We start from the raw sequence: 18,911 nt of genomic DNA, 5'->3' as shown, positions 1-18,911 counted from the left end.
GACATTTCTCAAAGGCAGCACTCCTCTCTCTATGAGGCAGATGTGATTTAGCAGAACATAGAAGAAAAAAGGGTGAGTAGATCTTTTCTACTGGCTGGCTGGTTGGGAAGGGTCTTTTCTTTTAAATGCCGTTCCATTTCAGCACTACTGATACCTTTCATGATCTCTGGTAGTGTCTGTAGCATTGGTATTCTAAAGGAGCAAACTAGAATCTAATGAGCTTATTGTGCATAAGATTTTAATGATGTATTTAAAGCTAATTTATTCAGGTTCCACATTCTTAGTCCTGAGGCTAAATGATTCTATTGTGAAAAAAAAACTCCAATCCTATAAAGTTCTATAATACGAAGCTCAATGTAAGAAAATCTTAAGTGGCTTAGAAAGAGCTTTCTAGATCCTGGCTTCTACCAAGCTAAATATTATAAGTTGGTCTAAATATAACAGTTGGTAATTATTGATTCCTTTGTGAAAATAAGCTCGGAAAAGTATCAGAGTGCCACTTCAGAGTATTAATCTTTTAACAAATGCTGGCAATTTGGCCTTACCCCCCTCTTCAGCTTGTGGTTACATAGTTTTTTTTTTCCTAAAAAATAGACAATTTATGAGGAAAAAAATATATAAACACTCTTTAAGCAATTTGGCTACAAGCATCACATCACTGAAAAACTCCACAAGAAATAGTAAAATATTTTGAATGGACGTATACTTTTTCATTTTCACAACATGATGAGCTAGTTTTTTTGTTTTATAACTCTATCTGTGTGTTTGTTTTGGTACTGGATTTTACTTGTAAGTTTATTGCTCCTGTGTTGTTTTATCTGTCCTTAGATTATAATTGGGAAATAGAGGTGCTATTCCCTAGATTATGTTACAAGGCAACATTGTATTTTTGAGACCTAGGAATGAAATTGGTAGGGCCACTGTTATTTCAGTGACCTCAGAGAGACTATGGCTAGGACAACAGTCGGATGTGCACCAGGATGCACGAAAGAATAAGTCTCCTGGCTTATTCAGGACACTTTGGTTTGGAGGATGAGATAGAAAATTCTTAAGTGTAGCTTAGCTGCTGCCTCACATCTGTTGCATAATATAACATTTTTTTTTTTTAAAACAAGCTATGGATAAGGGGATAGAGTATAAACCATATAGTGTACTGACTCTTCTTGGCATTCCCGTAGCAGGCTTCATCTAGGCTGATGTGAGAAGCAAATCTCAGCTGTGCTACTAATGAACGCACACAAATGTACCTGGTGCAAATATTCTGTAAAGTATTTTAAATGATGTAGCTCAGAGCCTTAGAGGAGTTATAAAAGGGAGAGCAAAGGTGAGCTTGAGGCTGGGGGAGAGGTGAGAACGAGAACTGGAGAACTGGAAAGGGATCAAAAAGCTAAAGTGCAATTTTAACATATAAATTATTTCAAAAGCAGAAAAGAGATTCTAAATTGCTACTGTTCACATAGGCACAGTTTTTTTTTTTTTTCAAATTTAAATGAGTTGTTTCCTTTCCCTTCTCAGATATACTGCATAATGGAGTTTGAATGGCTTAAAGCTACTGCATATTATTTGGGAAGGGACACAAAGCACTGAGGAAGCTGAATAGTGCAAGGCATTCTGGGAAATTGGGGTAGGGTGGAGAGAGGCAGAAATGAAGTTGTTTTTAACACTTTGACAAGAAAGCTGTTCCAGTTATAGTTACTGATTCCCTTTAGCTAAACTCTGCTTTTTAAATGAAAGAGTTTACTTTAAAAATGAAAAAAAAAAGAGATAAATGTTAAAAAAAAAAACTGTTCAGAATGTCGGCTAAAAAATAATTCACAGAGCAGTAAAAATCCTTGAAATTCTATGCACAGAGATCTAAGCAAACATTTCCACCAAATGATGGACAATAGCCACTTGAAACCCTGAAAAATGAAAATATATGTGACTATAGTAGTTTATTATGGACTAATACTCTAAAAACAAGTAGATCCTAGAGAAGAATACTGTTCAAATGGAATGTTTAAAAATAACATTTATTAATAAATATCTTATAAAATTCTAAATGAATAGATTCCTGTTCGAATTTTGCTTTGGTCCTTGAATTCCACTGTATACACACATACATACATATATATTTTCTCAGATGGTTTTTTTTTTTAACCAAAAAGAAGCACATTCTATCCTAACTGCAATGGCTAGTTTTATAGCAGTTACTGATGCTGAAATCGCCCAGCCAAAAGCTGATCTTTTACAGAAGCTGATTTATGATTTTAATGACAAACTCAACTAACACACTAAAATTTACCGAACGGGCAACAACCACCGTAACATTCACCATTGACACCCCACTATCAGAATAGCTCTGCATTTTGTTTCAATGACTCCATAGGCTCTGAAGAGCATTTGCGCCTAGTAAGTCACCCTAATTATAATGTATACCGTGACAGCACACAAACTGCCTGCTGTCTCCCACAGGCTGTGTTAAGACTGTGGCTTGCATACATTGATGTGGGGTAGAAGAAGGATGAGTAGGAGTGTAAAAAGAAAACATATGACTTAACACTGGGCTTTAAAATTAGTACATTCACCCATGGCTAGGATTTTCACTATACCTGTCCTGGCATCATACATTGAGAAATGTATCAAGGAGAAACAACTAAGATATAGACACCTCAATTTACGTGATGAGTCACCTGGCAGAAATGCTCTCAGGTGTACCTATCTAAGTTGTTAACTTCCCTCACATGAGGCAGGGGAGGCACTATAGACGTTCCCAGGTAGGCTAGCAGTGACTTCAGAGGCAGATCCTGACAATAAGGAAAACCAAACACAAATGAAGAGAGGCAGTGCTTCAGGGATTTTCCTTCCTTAGCCTGCGCTCTGAAGGCCATTATACCTGATTCATGAAAACATGGATGCGTGACCCAGTAATTGGCTGGAAGAAGAGAATGGAGTAGAAAGATGTTCTCTCACATTGGCAAAAAGTGTAGGTCAAGGAACAGGGGTTTTCAGGCAGACTGATTATTTTGTGGTGTGGTGAAGGCTGGCCCTTTAGGTGAAAGATTTAACATTGGTAAGCCAAGTGTTGGTTTTGACCGGTGAATCTTTCTGTTTGGGATTTCAAGAAGCACTGACAACTAGCTGGAATCTTTCACTTACTGTATTTCCATCCTGTGAATGAACACACCTAAAGGCCCTGGGTCTAACAAGAAGACAGTTTATTCTAATTATATGTTGAGGCCGGTTTGCTAACGTGTGTGGTTGGTTTGCCTACTTAGCATAAAAAACAGACATAATTGAGCTATATATAATGCACATCAGTCAAACTGTCAAGTTGCTGAATTAAGAAAACTCAGGCAAGTTCTTAACTGCAGAGGCTTTCAGTTTAGCAACTGTATATTTCAATCAAGAAGTGGAACAGAAGTAAACTAAACCATAATTTTAGTGACAGGTCACTCCCTGGACATTCTGATATTACTAGTGGATTTTTAAAAAATCCATTTCATTAAGTGCTATGCATGCAGTAAAGAAAAGTTTTTGTTTACTTAAAACAAAGCAAAACATAAAACAAAAATAAAAATATTTTAAAACCCAAACATTTTAATGCATTCTTTTTCCTTTTTGAGGGGTTGGAGGGGACACATAGATGGTCCTAGGCAGAAATTCTGAAAAATTGTTTTTGATTTCAAAACAGAGATAAGAATGTTAACTTCTTTTTAAAGCTACGTCCTAAACATTTCTTAGGAAGCCAGTCAGGTTAAACCATTCAGCTGCTACTGCTGGAATTAAAAAACAACTATCAATTCAGTATTTAAAATACTTGAAAATGATATGTTTGTCTAAAATATAATAGAAAATTCTTTTCATTTGCATTTTTTCTTTTCTTCTTCCTTTTTTGCTTTTTTTTTTTTTTTTTTTTGGCTTTTGTTTTGATTCTTTGACCATATATCCAAGTCATTAAGTTTCACTGGACACTCACAACCATCTTTTGAAAGCACTCCATATATGGAAAAGATTGTTGACAAATATTGATTTAAAAAGTAAGTTATTAGATAAAAATGAAACTAATTATATAAAAATCATGCTTCACAACCCTCATATTTTCTTTTTTTCTCCAAAATAGATTCTTACACTATAGTGAGAGAAAAAACAAAACACATCCTTCCCTTTTCTGAACTCTTAAAAAAGCTACACCTTTTGTAAAATACTGTTCTTTTAAAACCCATCAACACACCCACACACCCACACCCACATACACCCACTCACCCACCCACACACACACACACACACACACACACACACACACACACACACACATACACACACACACACACACCAGTTGAGGTCAAGCATTCAAATGGAGATGAAACACCAGCACCTGCCTAAACTACTACAGAGAAACATTAGCCCCTGTTATTTGTGAGATGCAATATTAAAACATTAGCACAGTAGAATGGCTTGTTTCAAGGAGGCACGACTGTGGTTCAGGGACTGTCTGCTTTTTATAATGGGCAAGTTCATGTGAGTTGTTGAAAATATAAATCAGAATTATTCAGAAGAGTAGAGTAGCCTGTGCTACATCCATGGGATTCCTTCAGCAGCCAAAGAGCACTTTCACTGTTGTGGGAGGGCAGAAAGTGCCCCTATGCAAACATTGGGTTTTCTTTCTCTCTTTGTTTCTCCAGTAGTTAGTCTACTTTCACCCACCAGAATAGCAAAGCTGGTTCCATAGGCTTAAGAAAAAAAAAAAATAATAAATCTTAGGCTATTAGCAGCTGATGATTGAACAATGTAATCTGTGTAGTGAATACAGCCCTTCTGAATTATTATATAGTACATGGATTTTCAACATTATAGACAGGCCATATACAACCAGTTGTAATTCAAGGGTGTGATGTTATAGCCCCGTGTCATAATTTGGACGTTCACAGCCAAGGCTTACAAAGCTCCCTTCCCTAGTGTCTCCCCAGCTGGCATTCAACAGTGCTTTGCCTATTACTAAACCACCTTTTATTTACTCTGATTATTAAAAACTTTAAATCAGGCACATTAAACATCTCCCAGTTACTACTTTGTGAGAAGCAAGAGTTGAATGAACTTTGGCTGTGGGTGACAGATTGGCGAGGCCATGGCTAGGTCCACATTTTTGAGGTTTACTTTTTTTTTTTTTCTTTAAACATTATTTTCTTCTTCACATGCAATGCTAAAGGGAAACAACACAGAAGAAAGTCAAAATGACGAGTAAACAGGGAGCCCAAGAAAAAGTGGAAATGGAGAGGAAAACTGGGGATTCGAGCAAGTGGACCAAGAGGAATAGGAGAGGTGGCGAGATGCTTGGTGGTTTTATTTGGACATCGGTGGATCTTATGATTTTTTATAGTAGGAGGAAAAAAATGTTGTGGAGAAGGCTATATGTTTATCTGGGATTCTGGTGACATCACAGCGCAAACTCAACATGAGTTATGATGTCATCAGATTTCCTACCCAGTTACCTTGGGTCGGTCTTACTTGACATCTAGGTATGCCTCATTTGGCTGAAAGCTGTGGTTTAGCAAGATTCAATGTTTCAGGGAGAGGATTGGACTGGTAAGAATGAAACCATGACTATATACAGAAAAGGTTCAGTTTATAAACAAGTAACTGGTACCAGAAAATTGGAGAAAAGCACCAAAGCATTTTCCAAGCCAATAGATATTAATTGCATAACTCCCTTTTTTCTTATATAACTAAGTATAAAAGACATTTCCATAGTAACTATAAAAATGAAAGCCAGTCTTTGAAGGGCTGAGGAGTCTTCCAGGTCTGAGTTAATTCTAAAAATGCCCTTGAAAGAAAGGACCCATGGGATGCTACAGCTCTTCTTGGAGGTCAGGTCTGACCGTGCATTTTAAAGAATCGGGTTCAGGTCTGTTCTGTGAGTGGTGAGCTGACTGAGGGTGGAGCTTCCTACGACCTCGCTGACCGACGAGGAAGTGGTGATGGTGTTATGCTGGATGACTTGTTGCTGGGAGCAAGCTGGAACAGGGCTTGCAGGAGGGCTGCTCTCCGGACCTAGGAAAAAACACACACACACACACACCCCAGTATAGCTTGTGTGGACTTCTTGGAAACATAGTACTTGACGTTTACTTGAAATAGAAGAGTTTCACACGTTTTCTTCCGGAAGTTTACTTCCAAGCTTTATTTCCAACTGTTATCACAAAGCTATGCCTTCCCAGTTTACAGCTACGAGCAAAGCCATGCTTTCTAGATCAGCGAAATGATTCTGATGTGTTTGAATCCTGGTATGTGAACTTCCCCGTCTCGTATTTTCAAATAGCCATCCATATATCAAATGTGGAAAAATACTCACATGTGGTGGGAGAATCTGTGTTGCTCAATCTAAAAAATTATTTGAAAATAAATTGACCTTCAGCCATGAATCCCTGCTCCTCCCACCATCCCCTACTCAACTAGCTTTTAACCTATTGCAATTCCAGCTGCAAAAATCAGGGTCTAGAAGAAGGGGTGCACTGTACTTATTGGTAAATTGAGACCAGGTCATTAGCTTTTCAGCCCAGTGAGTGATATGCGGTATATCCTGAGACACGGAATGGGATTCATGTGATTTATTTCCTAGCCCATGGATTTCTCCAGAAGACTGCTTGGCCACTTACAACTGGGCTCCAGCAGGCTATTTTCTTACCGGCTACAAAATTGGAATTTGGTAGGATTTTACAACTTGAAATGCCAGGGAAGGTGTAGCCAGAAATTACCAGGAGGTTGTGGGCACGGTGCTGGAGAGGGATCAGGAAAGAGGGATCACCCTGGGAGAACAGTCTGGCGGCCACCCAAGGATTCTAGTACATCTGTCTGGGAGTACAATCTACACTTCACTTTTGCTCTTTCAAAAAAATTCAGTGCAAAAATAGTGGCAAAAACGTGGACACTAAAACAAGCAAAAAAAGTTGGTGACTTACTTAGATATCCCTGCGATTCTTTCTGCATGGCTGTTATTGGGCAGTCTTTATGTGTTAACAGCAACTGTTTCAGCTGGGCCACCTCGTTTTTCAACATAGACACTTCATTCTGGAAAGAGACGCAGTAAAGCCATGTTGAGAAGACCGGAAAATACAAACCCGAAGCCCTGTACGCTTTCAACAATGAAATCGGCAAACTCTTCTGTTACGTGTGAAAGGCATTACGAATATTATTTAGGGGGGTTCATCTGAAAATTTTTGTAGCTTGCCTTCAATTTGGCCCTCACATGTACTGGGGCTTTCTGAAGAGATAAGGCTTTAACTTAAGAGCTGAACTCCATGAAAAGGCCAGGCCACACCCTTAGGTAAGGGGCTCTGGGGCCAGGTTGCAGAGATGAAAATCCCCACTCCACACTTGCTGTATGACACTAGGCAGGAAATAGAGCCCAACTCAGCTCCAGCAGCCTCATTTATAAGATGCGGATAAAGACGGTACGGAGTTCTTTAGGTTAGTGTGACGATTAAATGAAGTAATAGACGTAAAACACAATAATGCTCCGCAGGTACTAAGCACTCAATAAATTTGGCTGTCATCACTGTCACCAGCGTGGGCTGACATTCAATATGAGGCAAACGTGCATGTGAGGCACGCATTGGGAAGAATTACGTGGCAGGATGAGTGGCTTCAAGGTGAAAGCAATCAGAATAAGCCGACTGATCTACCATCAGATTTCCCAAAAGGCGTCCCACGTGGGCTACTGTTCAGCAGAGCGTGTCCCCCTGCCTGATGCCCGTGTAGCAGGAGGCATGGAAGGCGTGATGCGAATGTTCATTGTCTACTGGTGCAATGACATCAGCCCAGGCAGGCAAGAGGCAGTGACATTCTGGGCCATGACTGACTTAATTTGATAAATTCATTAATTAGTTTGGCTAATTTCAGTTTATAAACTCTTTTCCTCCTCAATATCAGGATGTTGTGGATGGCGGGTTTTTTTTTTTTCCTTTTCCTTATTTACTCAGATAAATGCCTCAAATCTCTGTATTATGTAGTAATTCACAAAGGCATGCTCAGAGCTTTGTAGAATAATGTACTTGGCACCCATTGTCCACAAATATAAATGTAGAGCAGATGGTTGGCTCCAAGGTGCTTCCACTTGATAAAAGTAAACTATAAACATAGGGCTATCTTGAATAAGCCATTTTAAAATTGTGACAAATAATACCCTCTCTCTGGCCAAGGTTCATTTGTGGCTGCCAGGCATTTTCCTTCACATGTCGGAAACTTTGAAAAAGCATGCACTCAGAAAAGGGCGTTTAACATTGCTGTCATTAAGTTATATCTACACTTGCAATATGAACTTGGCTTTTCAGGCATGTACTTATCACCTAGGAAAGTAAGTTTGGGATTCTAGAACCTACTTAAAAAAAAAATTCAAACTTGTTTTAAAGGATATCTCCCATTTCCAAATTCCTTTGTAAAATACATTATAAGCAACCACATATTGAGTAACTTTAATAACAAAGTCATAAAAAGCTCATCTACAAAAGCTTTTCCCTTACTCCTCCAAACTTTACAAAGTAAAAATGCCTATTTTGGAAATTATCCTTAATGATGAATACAATCACTTAATTACACAGGAAAATTGCTCTTAAATCTGAGAACATTCATGAAGGTGAATTGTACTCCCCGCCCCCAAATGAGTATGATTGATAAGAGGCTATGTCAAACCCAAAAGTGACCCTGTCAATTCCAGGGTCAGTGGGACAATTTTATTTATAGTACAAATTATTTTAGTCTTAAACACTAATTTTTTTCTTTCTGATCTTATGCCTATCTAAAATCAGACAGCCTTCCTTGTTTTTCTTAGTTTCTCTTGTGCATAAAATAGTATATATAAAAGAAAGTCAATTTAGACCATTTTAATCCCTGGTTCAAAACAAAACAAATGAGAAACAAAACAGAAAAGGAAACAAAAATGTGTTAATATGTATATTTGCCTCAGAATAGACTGTCATATTATTTGCATTTGGGCTACAGACACAACACTGAAATCACAACTGCCGGACACCCCCACCCTGAGTAGAAGCTCTCAGCTGCAGATAATGTAGACACTGGATCTTAGAAAATGGAATCAAGTTCACACGTTTCTACTGTGACCTAGAAAACAACAAACAGGAAAAGTACTAAAACCAAAACTGGTTCTCTTGCTTTCTTATACTTCTGGAACAAAAAAAACCCAAATCCTGTCTGGGGAATGTCTTGGAGAGGCTGAATTTAGGCTCCATTTCTTCCCTCACTGTGTCCTGGGCAGTCAAACCTCATCTAGGGAGCATTCAGTCTCCCAGGCACAAAGTGTCCATCGCTCCTTCCTTATGAAAACACTCTGAATTCCATTATGGGTTTCTACAGTTAGCAAGGAGCTTATTGCTTATGATACCTGGCATGCCCCAAACTGTTTCACAATAAACCTTTTGCATCCATCAGGGTGTTTTACTACAAAACAGCACCAATCGCAGCTCTGATCAGCATACGTGATATCCTGCCCTATCACCAAAGTCTCATACAAAGTATATGACTTCAGTGGCATTTTGTCTATGAGCGGCAAAATACTTTCTTAATAAACCAGTATGTCGTAACCATAGAAACCAAGGCCCTGAGAGTTGTGATCTGTAAAAATGAAGAACCCAGAGAATACTGTGATAACTGTCCACCACTTACAGTTATATGTGAGTATGGACATATTTCTTAATGGAATGTGCTAGTAATTATGTTACTTAGCCATGGTATGGTTGAAAAAATGAGTAACAAGCATCTACCCAAAGGAAAAAAAGACATTCTATAAAAAAGCCATCTGCACTAGAATGTTTATAGCAGCAAAATTCACAATTGCAAAGATGTGGAAACAACCCAAATGCCCATTAATACATGAGTGGATTAATAAAATGTGATATATGTATACCATGGAGTTCTATTCAGCCACAAAAAACAATGGTGATCTAGCACCTCTTGTACTATCCTGGATGGAGCTGGAACCCATTCTACTAAGTGAAGTATCTCAAGAATGGAAAAACAAGCACTGTATTTACTCACTATCAAATTGGTATTAACTGATCAACACTTATGTGCACATATAGTAGTAACATTCCTCAGGTGTCTGGCAGGTGTGAGTCGGGAGGAGGGGATGGACAGGCTTGAAGCTCTGACTCGGTGGGGCAAAGGCAACATACATAACCTAAACATTTGTACCCCCATGATATGCTGAAATAATAATAATAAAAAAAACACCACCAAAGGTAAAAAAAAAAATAATATGATACTTATGTAAGGACTAAATAAAGGCCTAATAGCCACAGAAGCAACAGAAATTCATGGGGAAACATCCGGCAGGAAAAGGAACTCTCAACTAGGGGTTGAGAATCATGAGGTTTGAGTTCCCAAATTGTCACACCAAGTGAGTGTAAAACAAGATGGTTGGACTAATTCTCTAAGTTCTTTCTAGAAAGATAGTGTTTTATTCTATGAGTGATTCTGTGTTGCCTTCTGTTGAGAAAGCTAATTACCCAATTAGCTAATGAAGGATTCAATCTTGATTTTTATTCATTAGTTAAGTACTTTTGATATTCTCAAATATGCTTATATTTCAGATCTTATATTTCATCAGGGAGCCAGTTTTAGGACCTTTTGTGCTCCTTATCAGGGTAGATTTCAAAGCAACACCCATAGTTTCATCCTAGAGCAAAATGTTGTAAGTCCACGTATGTGTCCCTATCGTTGACAGAGAGCCTATGGAGCCTTCGTCAGATTCCATAAGAGGCCTTTGGCTTAAGAAAGGTCAAGAATCACTGCCCTAGAGAAAGGAGAATGAGTTGTGTGCTATGCACATGCATAATCATCTTAAAGGTTCCATATTGAAAGACTGATTAATGTAGGAAATGCACAAATACTAGACTATATTTTAAGTAAAAATCCTTTTCAAGGTGACGTATGTAGAATCACCTTGAATTCATTTTGGAAGAGAACTAGATAGCACGTGTTGAGAGGCATAAAGGAAATCAAATGTGGCCTGCAAGTTGAGTAGGGAAATAAAAGCCAGGACTTCTGGAGCCATTTTCTTACTCTGAATTACCTTGCTTGGTTCATAAATTGAGGAAAGTCACTAATTTTTTTATTCCTCTATGTAGGTTACAACAATAGTTTTAGGTCTTAATATAAAAGTACTTCATGGAAAAAAGTACTAACAACATGTATTGATTCTCATGCAGAAATCAACCTTTCTTTTTTCATTTTTCCAAACTAATTTGGGTTTGCTACTCTGAAGCAGTTAGCCATTTAAATAGACACTTGTAAGAGGACGGATCCAGTTGAATTGATCTATTTTTAAACCCACAGATTTGCCTGGGGATGAAGTAGCGCTCCACAGAGATATTCAATACTGCAATAACATACTTTAAACAAGCACTCCAAGGAGTCCCTAATAGCTACATTTGCTGTTTTTGGCTTTGGGGATGTCATTTAGTTATATGATAAATCTAGAATGCTTTTTGGTGTAAACAGTAGTTTGTGCCAAAAAAATAATTATCAAAATGGGCCCTACAAAATGCAACTCCTCCTCCCATTTTTGTAGATTAGCTGAGACCAAGTTTGGTTCACGCTGAAACAAAGGACTTTCAATTTGTCAAGCAACAGTTCCCATCTGGCCTATTCTCTTGCCAAGTCCCAGACCTGTGCTCATGTGTCTAAAATTTCAGCAGCAACTTAGACCATGTGTCTTTGCACTAAAAAAGAAAAGCAATTATTTCCATGGGTGACCAGATGATTTCCATATCCTCTACCAAACACAAATGATCTACTGAGCAGCTGATGAATTTAGAGTTGATCTTAGTCACTCTGTATCAGAAAAGAGAATGCGGATTCCTTTAGCCTAAGGACTTTCTAGAATGAAAGATCACAAACAAAGCAGTGGGTTAGGTCAATGGGAGACTTGCTTGAGTCCTCATGCTGCTACTTACTGGTTGTGTGATATTCAAGAAGACTCCTCATTTCCCTGAACCTCAGTTTCTCTCTCTATAAAATATCACATTGGGTGGTTTCTAACGTTTCTCCCAGTCCTATACCTGTGTTGACCTCTTGGACAGAGATTTGTTGTGAGACTAGGAAACGAAGTCTGGGAGTTTGATTTTGTTTTCTTAGGTTTGGTTTTTCCGGTCTGAAACTCTGCAGCCTAAACTAGAAGGTTCTACGCTGAAAAACAACTCAAAAGTGGCAGCTGGCCACCCAGACCATGGATATTCCATTTGGCTGGAGTTTGTTTGCTTAGCACCTTCCATTTCTATTTACTTAAAATTTGGCCCATTGGACTAGTCTCAAGAGAGACACCTTTTTCTTTTGACAAATGCCCAGAGAGAGGGAAAAGGTCATTCAAAGGTAGCAGAATCTGCAGCTTCCTCTCCCGCGCCACAGGGCCTGATGCAGAGCACGCAGCATCGCAGAGAACACTGAACACTTGTAGCTTCTGGCCCTCTGAAGCAAAGCAGTGGAAAATATTGACAATTTAGTCTTTTCACAGACTGTCCCTGCCCTGGGCACTGCTTTAACAACCAAAAGATACTGGTGTCTGTTACATGGACTCAGTAAGATTTTTTTTTTTCTGGTTTCTGAGAGCTAGAGTTCTAGTATCTCTTTTCCTTAGCCATTTGGTTTAAAGAAATGTAAAAAATCAATGGATTAGCATCCAGCAAACATCTGCCTTATGTGTTTTGCAAAAGCAATCATAAATATGCGTGTGCCAAGTCATGAACACCTCTGACCTCAAAGTCAGCCATCTCTCTGTTATGATCCCTCCATGTTTTCATGCTCTAGGATCATAGTTAAAATACTGGAATAATTTGGCAAGGACTCATTTTAGTTATAACTGATTTTAACGGACTTGTTGGCATCTGATGTGTGTCAGCTGCCTATTCAAGGCTACTTCTCTGAAGGCAGTGGGTGTGAACCAGGGCCAATTTTGCACCCACTCCCCAACCCAGGAGACATTTGGAGACTTTTTGGTTGTCCCAACTGGACAGTGTCCTCCTGACATATAGTGGCTAAAGGCCAAGAACGGTGCCAAATATCCTACAATGCACAGGGCATAACAAAAGTCAATAATGCCAAGATTGAGAAAACCTACGTGTTTTCACTGTCGTCCTGCAGACCTCAGAACGGATAGCAAATTCCTCGGGTTCCCCCCACTTCAGTCATTGCAGAATCACTGTTGTAATATTTGCTAGGTCCACATATATAAGAACTTTTACTACTTAACATGTTTGTTAAGTAAGCAAATTAACCCAATTTTTAATAATTTATCCTTGTCCTGACCAATATCTATGAAACTGCAGATATGATGTTCTAATTACACTTTCAATACACATAAAAATAAAAACATGACCATTAATACTAAAAGTGCTTATCTATGTTCTACCCAAAAGTTTCTCACATACTACTCTGCCTGCCAGATTGCAGAAGTGGCTTTAAAGGAGTTTGAGTCCAGCCATTCCTCTGTGGCTTGACTCCCTGCAATCACATCCTTGCCAAGTGGTCAGGCAGCCAATTCTTGGACACTCCAGTGATGGGAAACTCATTCATTTATTCAACGGATAGTTACTGGGTATAGACATTATACTAGACACAGTGGATAGATAGTGGGCGGAGGGAGTAGTAAGAGCCAGTCCCAATCTTCCTTTAGCACACAGCTAGTGGAAGAATCATTATGTTATTTCCTTCCACATCTGCTGCATGTTTCCCAGTTCCTTGCTCACATCTATCACAAAAAGAATGATACATTTAGGAGAAAAAGTAAACATCCATAATTTATAAAATTCAGCCTACATACAGCCCAAACTTTCCTTGAGTACTTTCAATGTATACACTGGCTGCCTCAAGCCATTTTCATTTAATGGAATTGAATATGCAAAGGCTTTGGGGGTTTGGTCCCTAATTGTTCCTCTCTAAGGATGCACAGAGAACCATGTGCAGGGGGCGGGGGAGGACAAAGGTGACCTATGAGCTATTAAGGTGCAGAGTCACCCCACTCTGGGCACTTTCCTCCCCACTCTTTTCTCTTTGGCCATTCTCTGAGATCGGGGAAGCACTGATCTAGAATCTACAACTCTTACTGCTATTTCTGGACTGTTTATCACATCTGTTCAGGTGTGTTCTTTCCTGCTGGTAATAGTGCACACCTTTTTCATGTTAGAACAAATGCCCTGAACGGCATCATTTGTATGCCATGAAGTCTGCTGGAGAAGCCCTGGGTACTACACTTTCTTCCTTTTCTCTCAGATACTCCTAGAAGTGGCCTCATTATAAAATGTCCCCAGTTAAGCCAACCATAAAAAGCAAATATTATGCAAGATTCAAATCTTTCTGAGTTGGAAAATGAGATGGAAACATGCATTTTCTTTCAGAGCAAAATAATAACTATAAACTTTCTTTTCTTCCATTAAACAAAAATATAATCAAATATAAGTCAGAACAACCCCTCATCTAGTGAGTACACAGCTGCTTTCCAGTTTAACATTTATTACGTGCCAGGCACTGTGCTAACTGCTTTGTAGATGTTAGTTCATTTATTCCTCCTAACAACTCTGTGAAGTTATTATTCCCATTTTATGGATGAGGAAACAGAGTCAGAGAGGTTAAATGCAGCAAGTTAATTGCTGAACCGGAGTTTGCATCTCTCTCTGCACAAAGCCTGTGCTCCCAGCCCTAGACTTAGCTGGGTAGAGCCTCCCGCCTCAGAGCTTGGTAGAAAGATTGATTGAAAACCGAATGGTTTGTTTTGTTTTGTAGGCCTGCAGTTCCTCTGTGGGCTAAGTGTGTGGCGTTACTGCATAGGTCAACAAGTGCCCGCGGGGGCAGGAAATGCCAAGTGTGCACCGGGCCTTTGAGCCCTGGGGAGAGAGACAGTGGGCTGCACCTGAAGCTGCATGTTTGTCTGGGTGAGTTCTTCTGCTTTCTTTTCCAGTGACATCACCCAGACCTTCCTCTTCTGTCTGCAGCGGGTGGCAGCTGCCCGGTTCCGTTCCAGAAATTTCCGCCGCCTCTCGTCGGGATCCTCATCCACCACCCTTCGCCGGCGCCCCCCTGTGGGCTGAGGCGGCTGTATAGTCTGTGTTGGCTGCATCTGTTGCGTTGCTGGTGAAACCTGCTGGGACGGAGAGGGAGGAAGTGACGGGGACAGGGAAGGACGTGTTGGGTAAGGGAAGAAACCCAGGGCAGTGTTAAAATGCAAAGCACAGAAAGTCAGCGTATCAAACTTGTTTTCTGTGAATGAAATAAACGATGAAGTCACACTCACAAAAGAAAATAAAAAGCATCACTGAATTATATTCTTTGTTATGTTGGCCAAATACCGGAATGACTCGTGAAAAGATGTAGTCAGATGGATTTTTTCCCGACGGGCCTTTGGCTGAATTACAGTAGAGGAGACATTTATTTTTCCCTCTTCTTTCAGGTATAAAAAATGTTTTATTTAAGGTGTATTTAAAAACTTTAAAGTAGCCAATGTATGGCTACAAGTGAAAATGGAAAGGTCAGGGCTACTGTCACAATCTTGATGAGTCATCTGTCATCTGCAGAAAACCTCTGGGCAGGTTGTGGGCTCCTTTCATTCTAATGGTGTTAAAACTGTGTTCCCAGAACACACCTCTGGGACATCGTCGCCACTGTGCGTCCTACCAAAAGAACCCTGTGAAGTGGGAAAGCAGTTGAAATCCTATTTTCACTATTTCCCAGTTCTCAGTGCTGAGGACTAGCTGGACCTGCACACTCCAGATGGGTCTGCTGCTCCTGGGAGCTCGCACTACAGTGAAGCAGGTTCCAGGAGAGCTGTCGAGGATTGGGAAGCAAATCAGCGCCCTAGGCTGCCCTGAGCCTGATGCACGCGGCATGCGTGAGGCCGGGAGGAATGGCTGTGCACTGCCATACACTTACATCATAAGCAAATGCCAAGAGTGGCAAAGCACTTTGTTAAAAATTTTACTATGCTTGTGGATTCCTTGCAAGGTCTACGTGGGACTCAGCAACATCGAAGGCTTTGGAGACCCCCACACATATAGCTTTATTCCCCTTCATGAGGTAGACACACGGCACCTTGTGAAATTTCTACGACTGACTCTTTATATGTCTGGACACCTAACCCTTTCCCTAATGCACTTCACTCCTTCCTCCTTCCTCATTCTCAATAAAGGGTGCTTTTTTTTTTTTTTTAACTTCTCCCATTTCTCAGTCACTCAGGTTTATGGCTGTAATACCTATAAAGGTGTTTTACAGAAGACATTTAACCTGCAGAAATAACAGGCAAAAAGTTTTAAAAATGAAGCCCAACAACCTTTTGTACCACATTCCAACCATGTGATTGAAATCAATCAGAATGTCTGTAATTGCACTAATAGCGGCTACTGGTTGACATCCATGGACTGATGGTGATATATTTTAAATCCTAAACTCTTATCAAACCAGATAGAAACAGGCTCAGGATTGAGGTTGGACTCCATCTCAGTAATTTTACTTAAAGCAAAGACATTTTCTAAAACTTTACTGGTGATTCCTTTCCTCCCGATCATAGAGGAATAACAAAATAGATTAATTGTCTAAGGTCTTACTCACCAGAGTGGCTGGTGAAGACGTAATCCTTGTTATTGGCAAAGATTTAGCACTTGTCATTTCAGATGCTAACTCCTAAACTAACCACTGCAAAGAAAAGCATTGGAAGGGAATGTGCTAACCGCTCGGCTATTTTTGCGTTTACTGTTTATTTTTGTGAATTATGATCTCTTATTGGCAGCCCCAGAGAAGAAACTCAAGTAGGCAAAACTGGTTTTTAATCTCCATTGCAGAGACCTCTTTTTCAATTCTGTATCTTCCTACCCTAACTTCAGTCAACCTTTAACCCATGACACTCTTCCTGTGCCTTTACCCACAGGGATAAATGATGTAGAGATTTCAGGTGCAGTGCAGGTCCAGGCTTTAAGGTGTGGGCTAGTTAAGAGAAATTCCTGGTGGCCATGAAGTGAAATCAGGACTCTAAAGTCACGTCTTCACATGCGGGAGGAATGCAATAAGCTGGGAGAAATCGTAAATGCAGCCCTGAGACTAGAATTTGTGTCCCTGATAATTACTGTTGCTTATTTCATTTTTAAAATGGAATTCTCTTGGCATAGATGTTTTAAAAATTTTGATTAAAAAAACAGAATTGTGATTTTGAAAAGATAGAATTTATTCCAAATCATCTTAAAATCTCAGAGTTGGAAGGACCTTAAGAAACGCTGAATAACGTAAGATCTCAGTAATCAGCCAAATTAACACAATTTAAGAGTGATTTTGTAGACTACTGTCTAAATGATCTGGTTCAAATTTTAGCAAGACCAACCTGGACTTTTTCTTTTTAGTATAAGATTTAAAAATGCAACTGTGTGAGCAGCTAATTATAATAGCAATTAACTAATTGCATATACAATTGGCAATTTACTGATTTGAAACAGAGGGCAATTGGCTAATTGGTAATTAGCTAATGAATGGCTTTTATATTCAAAGATTGTCAAACTCATCTGTGAAATAACTTGCACACGAAGGTAACCAAACCTTGATATTCTCCTTTCCCTTAAAATACAAGCACACGTATGAATCAATTGGCTTATCATTGACTTTGTAGGATTTTTTCCCCTTCTCAATACATGTCCCAGTATAGCATTAGACTAAAAATGTGACTGTGCTCTTGACAACATTTTATTACTAAATTATTAATATTTGCTAAACTTCGATTACTTTGTTTTGGAACTACTTTGGTTTGGAATTAATCATGGCTAACATGTTTTGAAAACTGTGCCAAAGACTTTACAGAGATTACTTTATTTAATATTCATAAGAGCCTATGAGTGTATCTATTATTACTCTTATTTTACAGCTGGGGAAACTGAGGTTTAGGGAGGTTAATCATTTCTTTTCACAGTCACAAAGCAAGTAAGGTGGGAAAAGAATTCAAGTTTCCTCACTCTAAATCTCAACTCATTCACTATATAGAACACCCCTAAGCGCCTTTGCAAAAGTGAGTTTGTCTAATGATCAGACTAGGGAGTTGCCTGTGGCTGACCCATTTTGTGGATGGCTGTCCAGGTTCAGTCTATGTTAGGGGAGCCAGATGCAAGGGCTCAAAAACTGCCTGGCGTGAGGTGTTGTCTCCAGAGACAGACATCGGAAGACATAAGTGAATAAGTCGGAGACAAGTGAATAAGTCTGACAGACGTCAGAGGAGACGGTGAATAACTGTTATTTGGCGGTCCCAAGCTTCCAACACCATTCTGCCCCAGCTGGTTGGAAGCTGGCAGTGTGGACTGGGTGGAGGGGACAGAAGAAAGTCATCCTGCGTGAAGATCCAAAGTGTCTAGGGCCAGCCATGCTCCTGGACATGCCCTCCCTCCACTTACTAACGTTCACTCTGGTACATGGACTCGCCTCTCTTCTTGGCCTTGGGTGACATAACGTCTGCCCGGTCCCCCAACCCTCTTTCAGTTTAGTCTAAATGCTGGCTTTCTTTCCAGCCACTCCTGGTGACTCTCCGCCCCTGGGATTTGGCCTTTCTCTTGGTCTGATCATCTACAGGGCTTGGCTCGGTCTCTGCTCCCTCCAACGCGTTTCACATTCGGTGGGGTGAGTCACCTCTCTTCACTATTCACACAGCACCTTACGCCCTAGCATCCACTACCAAGCTTCTCTGCCTGCCTTGAATTGTTACTTTTTAGATTTTTAACATTTCCTGTCACCCAGAAGATTGCCCATTGTATTTCACTTCCATTTTACAGGTGACCAGATTGAGTCTCTATGATGTCACAAAATATGGCAACTGGGTTAGAATTAACTTATTTTTCTCACTCTTCTTTCACATCTGTCTTCATAAGCTTAAATTCTTCCCAAACCTTCCATTCATATTGCTC

At 39.7% G+C, this 18,911-nt stretch overlaps 1 protein-coding gene across 3 annotated transcripts in view; it reads right to left on the bottom strand.

The window, feature by feature from the left end:
* Positions 1 to 5,150: 5,150 nt before the first annotated feature.
* Positions 5,151 to 18,911, bottom strand: part of LOC123647634 (cyclic AMP-responsive element-binding protein 5) — a 121,330-nt gene continuing 107,569 nt past the window's right edge. The window contains exons 5-8 of one of the 3 annotated variants that reach the window (XM_045565246.1): positions 14,897 to 15,124; positions 6,939 to 7,047; positions 6,332 to 6,360; positions 5,944 to 6,030 (exon numbers count right to left, since the gene is read on the bottom strand). In XM_045565246.1, the coding sequence (XP_045421202.1) occupies positions 6,356 to 6,360; positions 6,939 to 7,047; positions 14,897 to 15,124 (342 nt within the window). In that variant the 3' untranslated portion in view covers positions 5,944 to 6,030; positions 6,332 to 6,355. Of the gene's footprint in view, positions 6,361 to 6,938; positions 7,048 to 14,896; positions 15,125 to 18,911 lie in introns of all 3 variants that reach the window. The other 2 variants (XM_045565243.1, XM_045565245.1) reach the window with 2 other exon arrangements.

This window comes from Lemur catta, chromosome 11 (assembly GCF_020740605.2).
Source record: "Lemur catta isolate mLemCat1 chromosome 11, mLemCat1.pri, whole genome shotgun sequence".
In the NCBI taxonomy this organism is placed as follows: Eukaryota; Metazoa; Chordata; class Mammalia; order Primates; family Lemuridae; genus Lemur; species Lemur catta.
Note: the sequence above shows the minus strand (reverse complement) of the source record. Positions and strands in the feature narration are given on the sequence as shown.